Source organism: Marmota flaviventris, chromosome 15 (assembly GCF_047511675.1).
Source record: "Marmota flaviventris isolate mMarFla1 chromosome 15, mMarFla1.hap1, whole genome shotgun sequence".
Taxonomy (NCBI): domain Eukaryota; kingdom Metazoa; phylum Chordata; class Mammalia; order Rodentia; family Sciuridae; genus Marmota; species Marmota flaviventris.
Window position 1 is genome coordinate 58,594,921 of NC_092512.1, and position 21,128 is coordinate 58,616,048.

The window sequence follows — 21,128 nt, forward strand, 5'->3', positions numbered from 1 at the left end:
CTTCATTTTCTCCTGAAATGACTGAGGCGATTTACGGGTAGCTTCATCTCTTTTTGTTGAAATCCCACTGTGATAGGACACTAAAGCTTAGTACTGCAGGTATCAGGCCATGATCCTAATGAACAGTTCTTTTCTTGGATGGACGTTTGCTTGTCCACATGTAATTAATAAGGTGCTACCTTTGCTGACTGACCCTTTCGTGCCCCATGTAGGACTGCACACGCAAGAGCGAAAGCTGACGCTGCTGACCAGGCTGCGCTGGCCGCCCGCCAGGAGTGCGACATCGCGAGAGCTGTAGCCAGGGAGCTGTCACCTGATTTCTACCAACCAGGTAAAACCCTTCTCCTTTGATGGGAAATATTGGAGCACTGCCTTTGGTTTTCTTTTACTTCCTTTCTCACATAAAGGTCCGTGTTCATGACTCAGTAATACTACAAGATCAGTGGGAGTGTATATTAAGTAACAAAATATCCCCTCAAGTTTGTCAGCAATGGAGATTTGGGGGGTACTCCCTGTCTGCCTCTGCACTCCCAGCCACATATCCCCCCCCAGCTTTGAGCCAAGAGCTCCAAACAAGTCAGGAATCTAAAAGTATCTGACTTATGAAAAATTGTGTTAGTTGCACATTCCATCACAAATGTCCCCAGACTCAGAGGCACAGACAATAATGGCATCAGCAATAGGAGAAGAACTAGTAAGTACTGTGGGGTTTCTTCGTTTGTTTTTTTATGTACCTAAACTGAAGCTCAGAGGCATGTTGTTGGTAACTACTTGAAGACAGATTAACCGTAATAGATGAAGAGGGAAATGCGTGTCGTAATGGAAGAAATGGAAAGTGACAACCTCAAATAAAAAAAAAAAAAATCACCTTGATCACCTGTCTCTCAAATATCAAAAAATAGCCACCAACAAATACTTGCAGGAAGTTTAAATTTAACTCACTTCCTAGTAGTTTCCCAGTAAGCTGTTTTCATCCCTTTCTATAATATACTAACAGGGTTTTTTGTTTTCAAAATAGCTATACCTTTGAATGTATGTGTCTCCGTTGTTCTATATGCAACATCTTTCTAGTGATTATTTACAGAGAGAAACAGATTTTTAGGTAAAGAGATCAAAATGTTCTAAATTTCTATTAAAATTTATATTTTCATGGTAAAGAATTTCCACCCATTGATTTTTATTAAATCAGTCAAGCTGCATATCTCCCCATCCCTCCCAGCACCCTGAGTGGTGTGGGTATTTGGTTTGCTTCTGGTTCTGCTGAGGGTGAGACAACATAAGAACCAGGGGCATCTCTAAGTCCCAATGTACAGGGTAAGTGAATGTGCACAGAATGGCAAGAGCCATAGAAAATCTAGAAACTTGGCTTTAATAAAGGATGGAGTACTGCAAAAAAAAAATTGACCTGCTGATTTGGGGGTATGCTTCTTTTTTGTTTTTGTTTTTAACATTTAGTTTTTAGTTGGACACAATATCTTTATTTTATTTATTTTTATGTGGTTCTGAGGATCAAACCCAGGACCTCGAATGTACTAAGCAAGCACTCTGCCGCTGAGCCACAACCCCAGCCCCTTTTTTGTTTTTTGTTGTTTTATTTCATAATTGTTTCTTGCAAAGAAAGACAGTAAAGGGCTAGGTTAAAAAAGACTCAGTTTTCAGTTTTTATATAAGCAAGTCTAGAGAGGGGCCCAGTTCGATACTGAGATGTTAGATATTGTTCTCATGGAGTGAACTCTCCAAGAGTCCAAGACCAACACAGAGGCAATCACTGATATGGGTGATTTCTCTCATGTACATCTCTTGGAAGCCAGTGGGTAGATTTGAATCCTGTATACATATTTATATTTTGTTGCAAAAGGATTCCTTTGATTTCCTCTTCCGGTACTGATAGATAATACTGGAATCACCTGTTTTGTTTACACTTCCCCAGTGTGTAAGTACTTTGGTGAGTTAGCTGTTCCAGGAGGTAAGAGCTCCAGGAGGTTTTCAGCAAACCTAGTAGGTGTTCCTGGGCTCTCCAGGGAGCTGCCATGGTAGAAAGAAGCTGTACAACGAGGAGACGCTGGGCTTGGGCTGCTTTGAAAGCAAACAAACTTATTATTGTTGTCTGCAGACGCGGAGAGCTGCTGGGCAATGGGGTCCCTCGAGACTTCTATTAGGTGTGAGCAAGAAGGAAATGATATGGAAGGTCATCTCAGTTTTCCAGACTGAATGGTTTTAAAGGGCTTTTATGGTGTAAAAGCATTTGAGGGGAAAGAAATATTGTGGGAAAATGTAATTCTACCCCTTCTTAGCTAAAACAGTCGCCTATAAGCAAGGGGTCCATCAGTAATGAATCCATTCCAGAGGCATGAGATGAACAGTGGGTCTCTTGGCAACCAGAGCTCCTGGAAAGGCTGCACCCACGGCCAGCATTTCCTGTAGCCACTGGAGAGAAGGTCCTTTCTGTAGGGAGCATCACAAGTCTTCTCAAGGGCCTTAACTCATGCTTTCCACTCTGCATTTACAGGGTGACCAAATCACATAGATATTTGCTAAAAGGGCTTTCTAGGAATTCTTCTAAGACTGCTCATTGAGTCTACATATCTCAGACATAAATATCTCCATTGTTTGCCATGCCTGTACCATGCCTAGACGCTGCAAGCCCTGAGAAAAAGGATGTCATAAGCTTACATTTTGGACATTTTCATGGTAAATCGATTTTTTAGGAGCTGGTGGTATTTTCATGTATTTACCATCTTAGTTAAATCTTATGGCCCTAGTTCAAAAAAAGAAATGATTCTATAGTTGAGTTAAAAATGCAGGGAAAAAAAAAAACAGCCATATGGGCTGTTCTCAAAGAGTAAAGTTCCAATAATGAAAGAGCATACAAATGGATGTATGTGAGTGTGTGTATAGATGATTACATAGAGACAGTTGAATTGTTATCAGTGTGAATGACATAGTGAGTCACTCCCAAGAACTCAGAAGAAGTTTGCCCTCTGAAGGTTAAACTTGAAAATGAGCCATGACACTGCACAGAGAGAGGTCAGATGATCTGCGGTGATAGTGTGGCTGTAAGAACTGCAGGATTTCCTCGTAACATGACTGGGTGTAGGACAACACCTCCAGAAAGAATCAGCAACCCGAGGAAGTATAGAAAAAAAGTGAGTCACAGAGGCAGAGATTGGCAGTGTTCATCCAGACCCTGTCCAGAGAAGCCTGAGCCAAACCTGGGATCATTGTAGTTGCACTGGCAAGGATGTTGGGGGGAAGGAGGCAGGAAAGTATAGCCAGCAGTGTGTTTGGCTGTCTTGGCAAGATCATCCTGACCCAGGAAATGGCTGCATCAGGCCAGCTCATCTTGATGCCATTAGGTAGTTGATTCATCTCATGCTCCTTGTCCCCATGCCACATTCACTAGTAACTAATTTTGATCAGGCTTTCCACCGAGGTCTGTCAAGAGGGAGAGCTTGCTGTCAACTAATGAATTGGCTTCTCGGTATCATACATCAGTCTTGTGAGCTGTGGTCATATGAATCTACCCCAAGCCATGGTTGTGCTGGTAAAATTGTGTTCCTAAGCCAGGAGGGCTGAGATGAAGGGGTTGGAGAACAAGGACAACTGGGAAACTGTACACAGGATTCCTGGACCTGTGGTTTCAGTTTGTTCCCTATCAAGATTCTTGTTTTGTTCTTAATTGCAAGTTACATTAAATAGGATGTAAAAATCGTTTTATTTATCAGTGGAGCTGGCCATGGGCTAAAGAAATTGAAACACTGTCCCAGAATGTGGTGAATTTATGACTCTGAACCCCTTTGGGAGACAGGCAGCCCACTTCCTTAGGCAACATGCTTACTGCCCTGTATCAGCAGGTTGTGCTCACACACAGAGTACGCTCCTTATCTAAGGTGAAAGTGAAGTCTCGGGTGTCGATTATTATGGACTAGTGTTAACTAAGCTTGCATTTCCAACAGGAGTTAGAAGTCTGTAAAAACATAATTGCCTATGCCTCTCCTTAATCTGTCCTACTTTGGGTTAAGAAAAAATGAAGCATCCAGAAACAGATGGCTGCTAAGCTCTCCTTCCAAACCTAAAATACATTTTTTTTTTAATGAAAAAGGGAAAGCAAATAATCCACTAACACACATGAAATTAGTAATTCTTAAGTTTTCTAGTTATTCTCACCACATATTCATTCCCATGTATTCAGTTTCACCAAACATGTATTGAGTGCTGGCCCAGGGCTGGGCACCAGAATAGATGTCCCACTGCTCTCAGGCAAGTGCTATGGCTGTGGTCACAGACGGTGTGGCATGGTTACAGATGGGTCTGTAAGGTCCTAGAGGAAAGGAGGGGATGCGAAAGTGGTCCTGCTACTGGTTAAATCATGCTTTTAGAGTTGTTCAATCTGGTCCTTTTGATTGATTGGCAGTCTCCTGAGAAAATGCCTAATTTCTGCTTAATGACTTCTGCTGTCACTACGAAGCATTTGCTATGGGCACTGCCCTTCTAGAAATTTGTTTTGGGGACTGTTCATGGTGCTCCTTCTGCCCATAGCCAGCCCCTGGTGGCTCACCTCTGAAGTTCAAACTGGATTCCCTGCTGCCACCATCTGCCATTGTCTGTACACAACCTTTGTGCCAACCATGACGACTTAGCTTCCAGTGTCAGTGGGTGGTGTGCTGACTTACTTCATATCGCGTGGCATGTCACTGAGCAGGTGACCTGCATCTGACTACTTCCCAGTTTGAATCCCCAGTGGGGACAGTGCCCTTAGAATTCATAAATGGTGTCTATAAAAACACGACTGACTTAAAAATGCTGACTGCATCAGCACTTGTCATAATTTCCCTCCCTGGCAGCGTTCTGGCTAGTCCTCTTAATGAACTGCTGCATCTCATCAGCTTTATGTTGCTGGCACCGCACTGCTAACACACACAACCACACAGGACAAGTAGCGGGCACAGCATGTGCCTTCCAGGAAAAACTTCTGTCCTCTGCATTATATTAAATGTCTTGTTTAAAAATCATTCCATCTTACTATGGAAAAGCTAGCTGTATATACTTATTGTTTGACCAGCTGTCACATGACTGTGCTACTTTGGAACCATTTCCAACTGGATGTAGTCATATGAGGCTGGTATGAGGACCACATCCAGTCAACATGTACATTTTTTGCATGCTTTCATACACCTGTGACTTGGTATACTAGGATCATCTGGAGCATTAGATGAACATTAAGATTTCTAGAGCTTTGATTTGTACCTACTAAAAAAAAATCTCTGAGTATAGCACCTCAGGTTTGGCTGAGGATTGGCTGCAAGTATAGTTCCTGATGGGAGTGTGTGTATTTCTTTAGCCAGCCATTTTCAAAAGCATAATAAAGCTAGGCATTTTTTTAAATCTAAACTTTGGTGCTAAAATATACTTTCATTGTTCTAGTAAATTCTTTTTCATTGTGGTGGTGGTGATGATAGCATCATGGATTGAACCCAGGAGTGTGCTACCTCTGAACTACATCTACACCCATTTTAATCTTATTTTGAGACAGGGTCTAAGTTGCCCAGGTTGGCCTCAAACTTGGAACATTCCTACCCTAGCCTCCTGAGATTACTGGTGTGGGATTATAGGTGTGCGCCACCACACCTGGCTCTAGTCAATTCTTTGAGCTCAACAGATTTAGAGTTTCATCAAAGCCTTGTTGATGAATCTGGGTGGATATACCTGGAAAAACTCATCTTAGAAGAGTAGGCAAAAGCAATTATGTAAGACATGCTTTTCCTCATGCACTTGGGGCGAAAAACCTGTGCCACACCAGACTTTTGAAATTGAAAGAGTGATTAGACTTGTATTTGAGAATTTAAAAAAAAAAACTTGATAAGAAATGAATTCAGGAGCTCAGGCTGTGGCTCAGTTAGTAGAGTGTTTACCTAGCACATATGAGGCACTGGGTTCAATCCTCAGCATCACATAAAACGTAAATAAAATAAAGATATTGTATCCATCTACAACTAAAAATATGTTTTTTTAAAAAAAGAAATGAGGACTGGGGTTGTGGCTCAGTGGTAGAGTGCTTGCCTAGCATGTGTGAAGCACGGGTTTGATTCTCAGCACTGCATATAAATAAATAAAGTTCATTGACAACTAAAAAATTATTTTTAAAAAAAATCAAAGGAGTCCAAAATTTAGCTTTATAAAACCATTAATAAAAATTCCTTTAATTGACAGATTATCTTCAACTTGACCTGTTACTAATAATATAGTATAAGTTAAGAAGTGGGAAGAATTCCCTTTACTCTTTATAAAAGCATGTTTATGGATTGGGTATGAGGAGTCTCCCCAGAAGCCCTTGTGTTAATGCATGAATGTTCAGAAGTAAAGTGATTGGATTATGAGAACTGTAACCTAATCAGTCCATCCTAGTTTGAATAACTAGGTGGTAACTGTGAGCAGATGGTATGTGTATGGAGCAGGTAGGTCAGTGGCGGTGTGCCCTGGAAAGGTGCATCTTCCCTATGGCCCCTTTCTCTTGCCCTCTCTCTGCTTCCTGATTCCTCCATGAACGGAATGGTTTTCTTTCACTGGGCCTCTTCCTTTCGCCCTGATGTGCTTTCTCACCTTGGGCCCAGAGCAGTAGAGTTGGCCGTCTATGGACTGAGACCTCCGAAACCATGAGCCCCGAATACTTTCCCTCTAAGTTGTTCATGACAGGAATTTTGGTCACACTGATGCAAAAGCTAAGTCACACACCTACATAATACATAATGTATGATATTCAAGTTTTATAGGAATTTTCCAATAATTAAAGTATATCCTAAAGTGCTGTCTTACAAAATTAATTTTTCTTGAACCAGTGTAATTGAGTTGCCTAAGTCCCTCCCAGCAAACAGCATCTTGTACTGGTCAGCTTTTCCTCAGTCTCCACCTCAGCTGACAGCTGTCCCTTTGGTTGGGAATCTGTCGAAGCAACTCCCATTTCTGCTGTTTGTATGCTTTCCACAGTAAATGCAGGTGAGGCCAAATGTCACTGGGATTAATCCTGAATTTATAAGCTGCACTGTCACAGTCCCATTTTCAAAATGAAACACATGGGCCTTTTATCATCTCTCCCACCATTCATCATCTCTTTACCTTTTCCTTCCAACTTTAAAAATACATAGCTAATCATGTTTGCCAGAGTCTATTATTTTCTCCACATTTTTCTCTGTGTGTAATTAAGTTAAACATAAGCATTTAATGTTCCTTAATCTTGAGATAGATACTGGCGATTTTTTTTGCAAATATAACTTTTGCACTTATCCTTTAAGGACATTATAAGCACTTAGTCATTTGTGTAATTGGTTCAGTGTTGTGTGGTTTACATTAAAATTCCATCAGCTCCACGAGTCTGGACTATCTTAATTGTCTTTGCTCCATACATTCACTTCCAGACCTAGATGGGTAGGTTCAGCAAAGCTATAAAATCAAATGACAGTAAAACACAAATAAAGCCAACTCTGATGGCATTTTGGACAACGGGGTGACATATTTTAGGATATGTGTCAGACTCTCAGGAAAGTATACTTTACCACAGAAGATGAGGGGTTGTAAAAGTAAATCTGCAATAGAATCACAAGGGGCTTCTCCCCAGAGGACCAGTATGAAAGACATTTTGGACTTTAAAGAGTAGGGGCAAAGGTTGGAAGTGCAGCTCAGTGGTAGACCTGGTGCTTAGCATGGGTGAGGTCCTGGATTTGATTCCAGGCATCAAAAATAAATGAACAAATGTAAAAAGCAGGGCTGAGTCTGCTGATGGGAAACATAATCACCTCTTGTGCTTCCTCATGGTGCTTCCTCCCTTCCTCAGTGTCCAGCACAGCACCAAGGGAAGAATTCAGAAACAAAGATGTCATCTTTTGCACATATTGCATTTGCCCCTCTTCTTCATCTGAGCAATGCCTCTAGCTGGGCCAGGAACTCACCACCATCTTTGAAGGAGGAGTTAAAAGAAAGTAGCCAATTTTTAAAAGAGAGCACTTGGTTAAGCCTGGTGGTATGCACCTGTAATCCCAGTGATTTGGAAGGTTGAGACAGGAGGATGAAAAATTCAAGACCAGCCTGGGTAACCCTGTCTCAAAATAAAAAGGGTTGGGGATGTGGCTCAGTTGTAGAGCATCACAAAAGACAGTGGGAAGGATGCTTACCAAATTTGGAAAGGAAATATCAATTTTTTTTTATTAATTTTTATGTATATATGACAGTGGAATGCATTACAATTCTTATTACACATATAGAGCATAATTTTTCATATCTCTGGTTGTATACAAAGTATATTCACACCAATTCATGTCTTCATACATGTACTTTGGATAATAATGTCCATCACATTCCACCATCATTTCCAAACCCATACCTTCTCTCTTCCCCTCCCACCCTTTAGCCCTATCTAATAGATTTCATCTATTCCTCCCACATTCCCCCTCCCTATCCCACTATGAATCAGCCTTCTTATATCAGAGAAAACATTCGGCATTTGGTTTTGGGGGATTGGCTAACTTAGCATTATCTTCTCTAACTCCATCCATTTACCTGCAAATGCCATGATTTTATTCTCTTTTATTGCTGAGTAATATGCCATCATATATGTATACCACATTTTTTAATCCATTCATCTACTGAAGGGCATCTAGGTTGGTTCCACAGTTTAGCTATTGTGAATTGTGCTGCCATAAACATTGATGTGGCTGTGTCCCTGTAGCATGCTGTTTTTAAGTCCTTTGGGTATAGACTGAGGAGAGGGATAGCTGGGTCAAATGGTGGTTTCATTCCCAATTTTCTAAGGAATCTCCATACTGCTTTCCATATTGCCTGCACCAATTTGCAGTCCCACCAGCAATGTATGAGTGTGCCTTTTTCCCCACATCTTCACCAACACTTGTTGTTTGTCTTCATGATAGCTGCCATTCTGACTGGAGTGAGATGAAATCTTAGTTTTGATTTGCATTTCTCTAATTGCTAGAGATGATGAACATTTTTTCATATATTCATTGATTGATTGTATATTCTCTTCTGAGAAATGTCTGTTCAGGTTATTGACCCATTTATTGATTGGGTTATTTGGTTTTTTTGTTTTTGTTTTTGTTTTTTTTTGGTGCTTAGCTTTTTGAGTTCTTTATGTACCCTAGAGATTAATGCTCTATCTGATGCGTGAGGCGTAAAGATTTGCTCCCAAGATGTAGGCTCTCTATTCACCTCACAGATTGTTTCTTTCGCTGAGAAGAAACTTTTTAGTTTGATTCCATCTCATTTATTGATTCTTGATTTTAATTCTTGTGCCAAAGGAGTCGTATTAAGGAAGTTGGGGCCTAATCCCACATGATGGAGATTAGGGTCTACTTTTTTTTTCTATTAGTCACAGGGTCTCTGGTTTTATTCCTAGGGCCTTGATCCACACTGAGGTAAGTTTTGTGTATGGTGAGAGATAGGGGTTTAATTTCCTTTTGTTGCATATGGATTTCCAGTTTTCCCAGCACCTTTTGTTAAAGAGGCTATCTTTTCTCCAGTGCATGTTTTTGGCACCTTTGTCTAATATAAGATAATTGTAATTTTGTGGGTTAGTATCTGTGCCTTCTATTCTGTACCATTGGTCTACCAGTCTCTTTTGGTGCCAATACCATGCAGTTTTTGTTACTATTGCTCTGTAGTGTAGCTTAAGGTCTGATATAGTGATGCCACCTGCTTCACTCTTCCTGCTAAGGATTGCTTTAGCTATTCTTGGTGTCTTATTTTTCCAGATGAATTTCATGATTGCTTTTTCTATTTCTATGAGAAATGCCATTGGGATTTTGACCGGAATTGCATTAAATCTATATAGTGTTTTTGGTAATATGGTCATTTTGATAATATTAATTCTGCTTATCCAAGAGCAAGGTAGATCTTTCTATCTTCTACGGTCTTCTTTGATTTCTTTCTTTAGGGTTCTGTAATTTTCATTGTATAGATCTTTCAACTCTTTTGTTGATTCCCAAGTTTTATTTTGTTTTGTTTTTGAAGCTATTATAAATGGGGTGGTTTTCCTCATTTCCCTTTCTGAGGATTTGTCACTGATATACAGAAATGCATTTGATGTATGGGTGTTGATTTTATGTCCTGCTACTTTGCTGAATTCATTTATTAGTTCTAGAAGTTTTATGGTGAAACTTTTAAGGTCTTCTGGGTATAGGATCATATCATCAGCAAATAGTGCCAATTTGAGTTCTTCTTTTCCTATCTATATCCCTTTAATTTCTTTCATCTAATTGCTCTGGCCAGTATTTCAAGGACTATGTTAAATAGAAGTGGTGAAAGAGGGCATCTTTGTCCTGTTCCAGTTTTTAGAGGGAATGCCTTAATTTTTTTGCCTATTTAGAATTATGTTGGCCTGGGGCTTACCATAGATAGCCTTTATGATGTGAGGTATGTTCCTGTTACCCCTAATTTTTCTAGCGTTTTGAATAAGAAGGGGTGCTGTATTTTGTCACATGCTTTTTTCTGGGTCTATTGAGATGATCATATGATTCTTATCTTTACGTCTGTTGATGTGACGAATTACATTTATTGATTTCCTTATGTTGAACCAACCTTGCATCCCTGGGATGAACCCCACTTGATCATGGTGCACGATCTTTTTGATATGTTTTTGTATTCAATTTGCCAGAATTTTATTGAGAATTTTTGCATCTATGTTCATTAGAGATATTGGTCTGAAGTTTTCTTTTTTTTTTTTTTTTTTTTTTTGATGTGTCTTTGCCTGCTTTTGGAACCAGAGTGATATTGGCCTCATAGAAAGAGTTTGGAAGTGCTTCCTCTTTTTCTATTTCCTGAAATAAATTGAAGAGTTTTGGTATTAGTTCTTCTTTAAAGGTGTTGTAGAACCTGGCTGTGTATCCATCCAGACCTGGGCTTTTCTTGGTTGGTAGGCTTCTGATGGTGTCTTCTGTTTCGTTGCTTGAAATTGATCTGTTTAAATTGTGTATATCATCCTGATTCAATTTGGGCAGATCATATGACTCTAGAAATTTGTCAATGCCTTTGGTATTTTCAGAGTTTTCAAAATAATTTCTGATTATCTTCTGTATTTCTATAGTGTCTATTGTGATACTTCCTTTTTTATCACGTATGTTAGTAATTTGAGTTTTCTCTCCTCTTTATTAGCATGGCTAAGGGTCTGTCAATTTTATTTATTTTTTCTAAGAACCAACTTTTCTGTCAATTTTTTCAATTGTTTCTTTTGTTTCAATTTCATTGATTTCAGCTCTGATTTTAATTATTTACAGCCTTCTACTGCTTTTGGTGTTGATTTTTTTCTTCTTTTTCTAGGGTTTTGAGATGTAATGTTAAGTCATTTATTTGTTGACTTTTTCTTTTATAAAGAATTAACTCCATGCAATGAACTTTTCTCTTAGAAGTGCTTTCATAGTGTCCCAGAGATTTCGATAGGTTGTATCTGTGCTCTCATTCACCTCTAAAAATTTTTGAATCTGCTCCTTGATGTCTTCTGCAACTTATTGTTCATTCAGTACCATATTATTTAGTCTCCAGGTGTTGGAGTAGCTTTTTTTCTTATTTTATCATTGATTTCTAATTTCATTCCATTATGATCTGGTAGAATGCAAGGTAGTATCTCTATTTCAAATTTGGTATCTTCAAATTTTGAAAGGAAATCTCAATTATTGACAAGTGATGTTAACAGGACTGGGAAACTTAAATCCCAAGGGGTGGGAAATTTTCCACTAAAGGACAGAAATTGTGTTAATGCAGTCATTTGGGACCTTGGTGCACCCTACGTTTGTGCGTTCTCAGGAAATCTCATCCTGACTTTAAAATGTTACATTATATGTTGCATTATATTTTACCTTAAAGGCTATACATGACTTTGGGGTTTTTTTAGCTGCTAAGGCTGTTACCACATGAGTAAAATGGGGATAACAACAGCTACTTCCTAAGGTTTTGATGGGCCTTTAAATCTTGGAAAATGCCTGGCATAATAAATAGCAATTTAATACAATAACTTATTACATAGACCACCATGGAAAGAAGAGTTAAGCATATTAAGTGTGCAGCATGTATTTCTAATAAATAAGGATAATTGTTCTTCAGCCCTCTATAAATCTTCTGCTGGTTTGGAGTGAGAGGTAGGGTTGGAGGCAGGAAGGAGGATGAACCTTCCTCCAGGGCTCTGGAGTTGGCAAGAGCTGGTCAGTGATCTCGCAGCAAGTAAGAGAGGATGGCTTCCCCACCACAGACTTGAGAGATGGTTTGTCAGCTCCTGCTCATTTACAAAGGTGGCCAACCACATTGTGTGTGACCTTGACCTCATATCATGGTAATGGAAAGCAGCTGGGAGGAGTGGTGGCCAAAGTGTGCACGGGACTGGGTCGTGGGGAGAGGCAGAGACCTAACGTGCCTAAGAGGAGGGTGCTGCCTTGGAGAACTGTCCCAGGTCCCCCAAGCTGCCCCTGTCAGGACCACAGGCATCCTTAAGTGCTGTCAGCCTGTACCATCTTTTGATGCACTCTGCTTCTTTATAACTTATTCCTGGTAAAAATGCACTTTTTAAAAACTGAACATTTTTCTATTCCTAGAAAATAACATGATTGTTACAAACAATCATGAAGTATATAAAGTAAATCAAAATCCTGAGGCTAAAAATCCTGAGGCTGCAGCCTCAAAGACAACTGCCTTGTCTTGACTTGGACACCTGCAGAACATCTGTTTGTCACAGCTGTGAATGGACAACCTGGAAAGGATTTGTACAGCACATCCTAAACTACAGGAGTTGTCCCAACTAGAAAGTTTTTGGTTTGGGGGATTTTTTAAATATTTATTTTGTAGTTTTAGGTGGACACAATCTCTTTATTTTATTTTTATATGGTGCTGAGGATGCTTCATGCATGCTAGATGAGCGCTGTCCCCCTGAGCCACAACCTCAGCACCCAACTAGAAAGTTTTAATGATTCTTTGATGACAGATCATTACCAATATGTTATCTGCAGGGTTTGCCTTACAATATTGATACATTATTATATTTTCAAATACAAGAGTCACTTCTTTATATAAGAATGTGCTTTCTGTGTTTTAACTGTACAGTGCTAATTTGGATAAATAGGTTAATTATGGTGTTCCTCTACCAACATGAATTTCATCTCTATGTTCTGCAGGTACAGAAGAATAATACAATTATTAGGGAAGTCAGAGTTGATTGATTTTTATGGCTATCAAAATAGGACAATTAACAGAATGTATTGTCCTAAAAGTACCCTTTCAGTAATAAACAGTATCTTTCCCTGGAGAATGAAATGTGTTCATGCTTAGTCAAAGCCTTGTAAACGGATTTAAAGGGGAAAAAGTTAATCTCCTTTAGGAAAAAAAACTATAGAGAAACCTGATATACAAGACTTTACACCTTATTTTTCTTTTTTTTTTTTTTTCCTTTTTTTCCTTTTTCCCAGGTCCCGATTACATCAAACAGAGATTGCAGGAAGGTGTAGATGCTAAAGAAAACCCAGAAGAAAAGGTACCAGAAAAGCCACCTACCCCAAAGGAATCTCCTCATTTTTATCGCAAAGGCACGACACCCCCCAGGTCTCCTGAGGCAAGTCCCAAACAGAGCCGCTCTCCCCAACCTCCCTCCCCAAAGTCCATGAAGAAGCAAAACCCCAGCTCTGGGGCCAGACTCAATCAAGATAAAAGGAGTATGGCTGACGAGCAGGTGACAGCTGTCGTCAATAAGCCCTTGATGTCAAAGGCTCCCTCAAAGGAGGTCGGAGCCATTGTGCCCCAGTCCAAGTACTCTGGCCGCCACCACATCCCCAGCCCCAGTAATGGGGAGCTGCATTCTCAGTATCACGGCTACTATGTGAAACTGAATGCCCCCCAGCACCCTCCAGAACACATGGAGGACGATGATGAAGCGAGCCAGTCTTCCTCAGCACTGGTGCACAAGCCATCACCTAACAAGTGGAGTCCCCCCAAACCTGTGACAAAACCAGTTGCCAAAGAAAGCAAAGCTGAGCCAAAAGCTAAGAAGTCTGAACTTGCTATACCAAAGAATCCAGCAAGCAACGATTCGTGCCCTTTGGAAAAAGAAGCCAATTCAGTAAGTCTCACCACAAGTGTTTTCTTTTCCTTCCTCCCCTTTGGTTCTTTCAGGGAGCCACAGAGGGTGGTGCGGATCTCGATAACTGCCTGGGCTCACAGAAGTCCTTGGGTCACGGGGTTATTTAGAGTGTAACACCTTTGTAGCTTGAGCTAGCAAGAGCTCTCCAGGCAGTTGCCTACCTTAGACATTAACTCAGGCAGGCAAGACCTGACCAACCTAGGACCACCTCACATTCTAGCAAGCCTCTGTCCGCTCTTCTTGGTGATCTTCATGGTGGCTTGTGCTCTGACTGCTAGAAAGGAAACATGCCTTTCCCTCCCAGAGCTCTAGGAGGGAGTTCTGAACCCTCCCTTGACCCTCCCACTGTGGCCAGCATCTTTACACAAAAAGAACATCTCTTCTAGCATTGTGAATTCTTCTCATAAATGTTTAGCTTGGAGTTTACTTAATGAGCCTGGCTTTGCAGCGAGAACATTTTTCTTCCCCAAAAGAGAAATTTTTTAGCAGTTGAAGAGGATGACTTTGGTCTTCTAATTTCAGAATGTAAATGCTCTGGCAATTTCAGTCTTCTGGTAGATCCTAGTTATTATCAATGAATCTTGAACATTTATTTATTATTTGGCCAGAATGTTCTGTGTTAATGAAAAAAATGCCTATATGCTTCTTCATGTCAGATTTATTTGTTGGATAATATGTGGAATTAGTATGTTATCAAATTCTGTAGAATTCATATTAACCTGAAGCTAAGTAATTATTGATTTAAAAAATGACCTGGTGACCTGTTCACATGCCTTTGACACTGAGGCAGTGGGTGTTAAATGTAGCTAGGGAATAAGCCACAGCTCACCTGATATGTACTGGTTATGTCAGAGACATGTGCATACTGATGTAGACTAGTGTCTTGGGCAACAAGGTTATAACATAGGTATCTCAGTTTGGGCTGCTCCATTTACTCATAGGATTAAACTATCACAATTCATCTTTTGAATTAATTTATACTTGAAATTTCTCATGTCTCTTTTGCTAATGTCTATAAAACACTAGCTCTCTTTGTCCCCAGGTTCTCAACTTTTAAATTAGCTAAATGTGAATTAATCGGATTAGCTGGATTACCCAAGAGTCAACCTCTATGGAGCTAAATGATTTTCAGAATAGGCATTCATTTTTAAAATGCTTAACATTGATTTGTCAGTATCCTGATATTAAGTTAATATTATCAGTGCTGAATTTGTTAAATGTAATAATGATTTCTCTTATGTGTATCCATGAGATAGAAAAAGGAGATCGACTATCTATTTCTAGATAGATCAGTATTATCTGATTTATAAGGGGGAAATTCAAACAGGCCTTCAAGCTTATACTTTTATATATCTAGTAGTATGTTCAGTGGACTTCCATAACTCTACAGGGGAAACATATGCCCCAATGTCCTGCTCATTAAACTGTGGTTTAAAAAAAACAAAGGCCCTGTTGACTTTCCTAGTTTTAACCTGCAAGCATCTTCTGTGAAGCAGTACTGTAGATATGTTTGGTGACTTCACAGCCTCCTGATTTAGAAAAAGCATCTGTTCTGCTTATATGAGAATCATGGTTCTTGGATTTGGCCAGGCATCTTCCACCTGCAGGGGTCAGTCTTGAGGGTTCCTGTTCACAACTCAGGGAGAGAGAGGGCCCAGCAGCTCTGTAGCCTCCCAGGCTTCAGGCTGCCCCTATGTGTGAAGGTGACAGGGTCACTCGGCACCTTTGTGTGAAAATGTTGTCTTCTTCATGATGACAGAAAGCTGCCTTTCATAGTCCTGACAACCTCCTCCAGGATTTAGGAAGTGACCCCATCATTACAAGGGTAGTCTGTGAGGGGCCTTTAAACCGTAGAAGACTCCCTACAATTCTTAGATGAAGGCATTGTGTAAGTGGGAAGTTTACAAATCACAATTTAAAATTCATAGAAACATTCACACTAAATCCAATATTTGAGGGAAACCCAGAACAAATCAGTTAATGTTCTTTGTGTAGGCATTGAGAGATTCAGTTTGAGTCAGAATCTCCATCTGTAAGGTGGATGACTGTTTTAGTCAACTTTGGTCACTGTGTCCAAAAGACCTGATAAGAACAATTAGAAGAGGATAAGTTTATTTGAGGTTCATAGTTTCAGAGGTCTCAGTCTGTAAATGGCTGACTCCATAGCTGTGGGCCCAAGATGAGGCAGAACATCATGGCAAAAGAGTTTAGAGGAGGAAAGCGTCTCAGGACATGGCACCAGGAAGCAAAGAGAGCTCCATTCACTAGGGACAAAATATCAATCAACCCCAAAGCACAGTCCCAGTGACCCACCTCCTCCAGCCACTCCTCACCTGCCTACAAGTACCACCCATATAAGTTAATCCAGGTTAGAGCTCATTTCACCTCTAGACTTTCTTGCATAGTCCCACATATGAGCTTTTGAAGGACACCTCATATCTAAACCATGATGATAACCAACCTGAATCTGAGATTTTATAGTCAACCAACTTTCCTGATTGAGGCAGAACTGACTAGTAGCTAAGAGCACAGATTTGAAACACCTGGGTTCATAGCTCTGCTCTCCAGCTGTGTAACTCTGGGCAAGTTTACTAACTGCTCTTCTGCCTTAGTTTCCTCATACGTTCGTTCCTATCTCAACATTAAAGAATTAAAGTGTTAGAGATAACACAAAGTTCTTAGTACCGTGCTGAGCACATGCTCAGAAAGCATTGCCTATTATGTTTCTAATGTACAAGTTGAAGCGTAATTCCTAAATATTCTAACAGATTTGATCCATCCTCAGGATCACCCTGGATGTTGATCTTCTAGAAATACAGAAAACCTTCTAGGACACAGACTAACACTTGGAGCAAATTAACAACTTGATCATGAAGCAGGAGAAGGGAGGCTCAGCAGCCTTAGGAAACTTGTGACGGATGTGGGCATGGTTACCTGTGGGCTCATGTCCAGGAGTGTGCATCCTACGTGATGTGGATATTCATAGAGGGTTTTGGAACATGGAAACTCTGGTAAGAGCCAGAACAACTGTGTGAGCCTTATTACAAGGCAACAAGTGAAGAGTCCTCCAATCAGAAATCTCCATCTATCCTGAAAGCTGACTGCACTTTTTTTCTCAGCCATTACTATGGTCAGCTTCCAAGTTCGTTTTGAGATTTACCTGATCTTTCTTTTGAATTTATGTAAAACTTAAAGTATCCCTGCAGATCAAGTTTGAATCTCCCCAAAAAAATGTATATTTATATAATTGAATTTTTCTATTAATATTAAATTAAACTTTGCTCTTTGCATATGATTTAGGGAAGTTTTACATTTGATATAAATAAACTATTTCCAGCAGAAAATTTCTCACAATTTTAAATGTGAATGATTATCTCTTAATGAAAAGAAAATTTCCATTCATTCCTTAAGGTACAATTTCTTTCCATATTTTGACCCCCACTTTTGCTTGTTTAACGCCTTCTAATATGGACTTCAGTTTGCCCGTTGCTGTAGTTTCCATTACACCTGTCCCAATCGATCTTGAAAAGCAAGACTTTTTTTTTTTTCCATTTTGCTATTTTAAGCTACAACTGGCCCGCACAATCATATTTGTGGGACTTCACCTTAAAGCTTTTCACCCCCGTGGCCTGCCTGGGTATCTGAAGAACACCGAGGTCACGGCTTGATATCTAAAATAGTGTCCCAGATTTTCATTTTTCACCTGGTGTTGGTTTGAACCTCTCATAACTGGATTACTCTCATCTTCACTAAGTCATCTCTAAAAATAGTTTTATAAATGGAGCTACACTGATAGAATAAATACGTATGTGTGTGTTAGAATATGTCCAGGATAAATATATATGTGTTCAGAAAAATGCATATTTATTTATTTTTCATTCTGGATAAGGCATTTATCCAGGCATTTATTCATTATTCAAGGAATCCAGATTATCAGTATAATGAGATGTGAGCAAAAACTTGAAGATGAGAACTAAATTCACCCCAAGACATTATCCAAACCCAGAATACCAACCAATTCGCAAGGGACTGGTAAATTCACAGAAGTTTGGAAGGATTTATAGGATGAACATTAAAGATTGAGGCTATTATAACTTTTGGGGGGAGGGGTGCTGAGGATCAAATCTGGGCCTCATGCATGCTAGACAAGTGCTCTACCAACAATGCACATCCACAGCCCCACATCCACAGCCTGTACCATAAGCTTTTAAAGTTGGCTTTACTAAAGGTACCTTCTCTGTTGATTTCCCTGTTCCTGGGTCCCCTTAGGATACTGACTCTGCATTATATATTGTCCAGATCCAGTTCAGATCCACTTTCCCTCATCTTTCATATCACTAAGTTATCTTTGAGAATTACAAATTAAATGCATTGACCCAAAAGAGTTAAAATAATACCACTCATGAATCAAATCAAATCAAAGAATATAGCAGTAATGGCATTTCCTGAATTTCTGTACTCAGTTATGAATGTTGAAAGATCATCATGATTATTTTCAGAGTTGTAGGAATTTCCTAAATTATTTCTGCATTTCTCAGCCCTGAAAAATTGTATGAAATGTTGTGCAGGTTAGTACTCTCCTATGAATTTGGAATATAACTCTTCCAAAAGAGCAGTTGGTCCTTAGCAAGATTTGGTACTTATTTGCTACTATGGAAATTACAGGACATAGATGAAAATGTGATATTAAAGAATTTGATGGGAAATTGCTTTTAAACTAAGGCCCAGGGCTTTAACAAGGATGTAGAGAAAAGAGCCTAGAGCTGCAAGTGGACAGGATGAGGTTTAGGTCTACCTGTGTAATTTGTTCAAAGGGGCTGAGGAACCCTGGGTAAGACATCTACCCTCTTGAAGCTCTGTAAAATGGAACTAATAATCTCGTGTGACGAATAAACAACAAATAATCTACTTAGAAATGTTTAGCCCTCTGCCTGGCATTATGAAAACCTATTTTCCTCCCATTACTTGGGGTTTAAGAACCGGGGGTCTTCTTTTCCTTGATACTCCCTCTCTCAAGGGCACCTTGTTTTATTCCCCCTCCCGTTTTACTCATTACTCAGGTGTCCTTCCATCAGTACCTGAATCTGTTTTGAAGATGCTGGGTCTCATTAAATACGGGTTGCCCCAGTGAATTGGGCGCCCCCACAGCTCATGAACTGCATACAGTGGGGAACAAGATGAGTCCCCCATAAAGCTCAGGGTCCAGGTGAGAACATGCAGTGCAACAACAGATGACAATAAATGTGACAACAGAACAGGGAAAGAACAGAGCACCCTGACCTCTACCAGGGAGATGTGTCCCAGGGCAGGAGGAGAGCTCCTTCAGGAAGTAATGTATGACCCAAGCCCAAGGCCCAGAGAGAGAGGGCTCCACAGTGGCAGTTCCAGTCTTCCTTACGCTGCCACTAGAAGGACATTTGAGGCCTCAACAACATTGTTTCAATCTTGTCTTCTTTGATACCCAAATAGAGTATCAATGTTTCCTTATCTGTAAAATAAGAACAGTAAAGTTCCCTATCTTACCTACCTCTTAAGACCAGTTTGGAACACTTCAATGCTGTTTAGGAATTAGATGCTCTTTTAATAGTAAACACCAAGATTGCGTCTTTCTAATGAAGGTAGCCTCTCCGAGGGCCAGTCCTGAGCACATAGGCCCTGAGAGGCCTATTTGTTTGAAGTTAACAAAAATCTGAGGGCCTCAGAGTATCTGGTACTCCAGTCATCAAAATAGGATTCTGCATTCTGTTAAATATAACTTTATTTCTGTAATAGTGTGGTTGTGATTAGAGAAGTAAAAAGTTAGACCTAGAGGAATAACTTCTGAAAGTATTCCATTTCCCACTTAACCATTTTTACTTACTAAAGAAGGTAGGATCCCAAAAGGGGACCAAAAAAAAGCAGGAATTAAAGAATCTCATTTTGAGTTTTTCCTGATTTTTTTTCTTGGCGGCTTCATTGTCCTCAAATTTTTACTCTCATTTTCTACCTGCCTTGAGGACACACTCTTCCTCATCTGAATGGATCTAACCACAACCGCTAATGCACACCAGCCTGCAGCCCCCATGTGACAAACTGTCTCAACCTAGAGTGGGGTGCACTATCTTGAGGTGAATAGAGCAGGTTATTTTCAAAAACATTTTTAACCTAATTCGAGACTGGATTCCTTTTTTTTTAATATTTTCTTAGTTGTCAATGGACTTTATTTTATTTATTTATATGTGGTGCTGAGAATCGAACCCAGTGCCTCACACATGCTAGTCAAGTGCTCTACCACTGAGCCACAACCCCAGCCCATTTTTTTTCCATTGGTTCATATTAGCTATACCTAACATTAGAGTTCATTCACTTTGACATAATTATAAATGCATGGAATTTAATTTGCTCCAAGTCAGTCCCTAGTACTTGCCTCCCTTTCCTCCCTCCTTCTCTACTGATCTATCTGCTATTTACTATTTTTTTTTTATTTTAGTAAGACTGGATTCATTTTTAAGTGAAAGTTCAGCAACAGCTCCATCTAAACATAACCTTGCTATTTTTATTTCACACCTTTAGGAGCTGCATTCCTCATTCATGCCTTAGTTACTGCAGCCATGTTTGTTTTTTTATACTTTTGGTAGTTGGTTTTGGCAATATGTTATGGATATTAACATGAAAACATCATGCTTATTTTGTTCTGTTTCACTTCCAGGGCCCTAATTCAGTCATGATTGTCCTTGTCATGCTGTTGAATATCGGGTTGGCCATTCTTTTTGTTCACTTTCTAACTTGATTGGAATTAGGAAAGGTAAGAATAGCCTTAATTTCTCTACCAAATTACAGTAAATAATATTCTATTCTCATATTCAAATTTGCATTTTTTTTTAAACAATGACATATTGTCCTTCACTTTATTTTGGCTGTGCCTGAATGTGATTCAACATAGTTACTTAATGCTGTAACTGTTTTGACCCTTCAGTGAAGTCATGACAACTAGTGGTGTTAGCCCACAGTCCTCTGCCGTGGTGTCGTC

General features: G+C 39.7%; 1 protein-coding gene across 1 annotated transcript in view; it reads left to right on the top strand.

Moving 5' to 3' along the window:
- Window positions 1–20,888, top strand: part of Jph1 (junctophilin 1) — a 77,184-nt gene extending 56,296 nt beyond the window's left edge. The window contains exons 3-5 of the mRNA XM_027949422.2: window positions 213–331; window positions 13,452–14,098; window positions 20,808–20,888. Of these exons, the coding sequence (XP_027805223.2) occupies window positions 213–331; window positions 13,452–14,098; window positions 20,808–20,888 (847 nt within the window). The remainder of the gene's footprint in view (window positions 1–212; window positions 332–13,451; window positions 14,099–20,807) is intronic.
- Window positions 20,889–21,128: the final 240 nt, after the last annotated feature.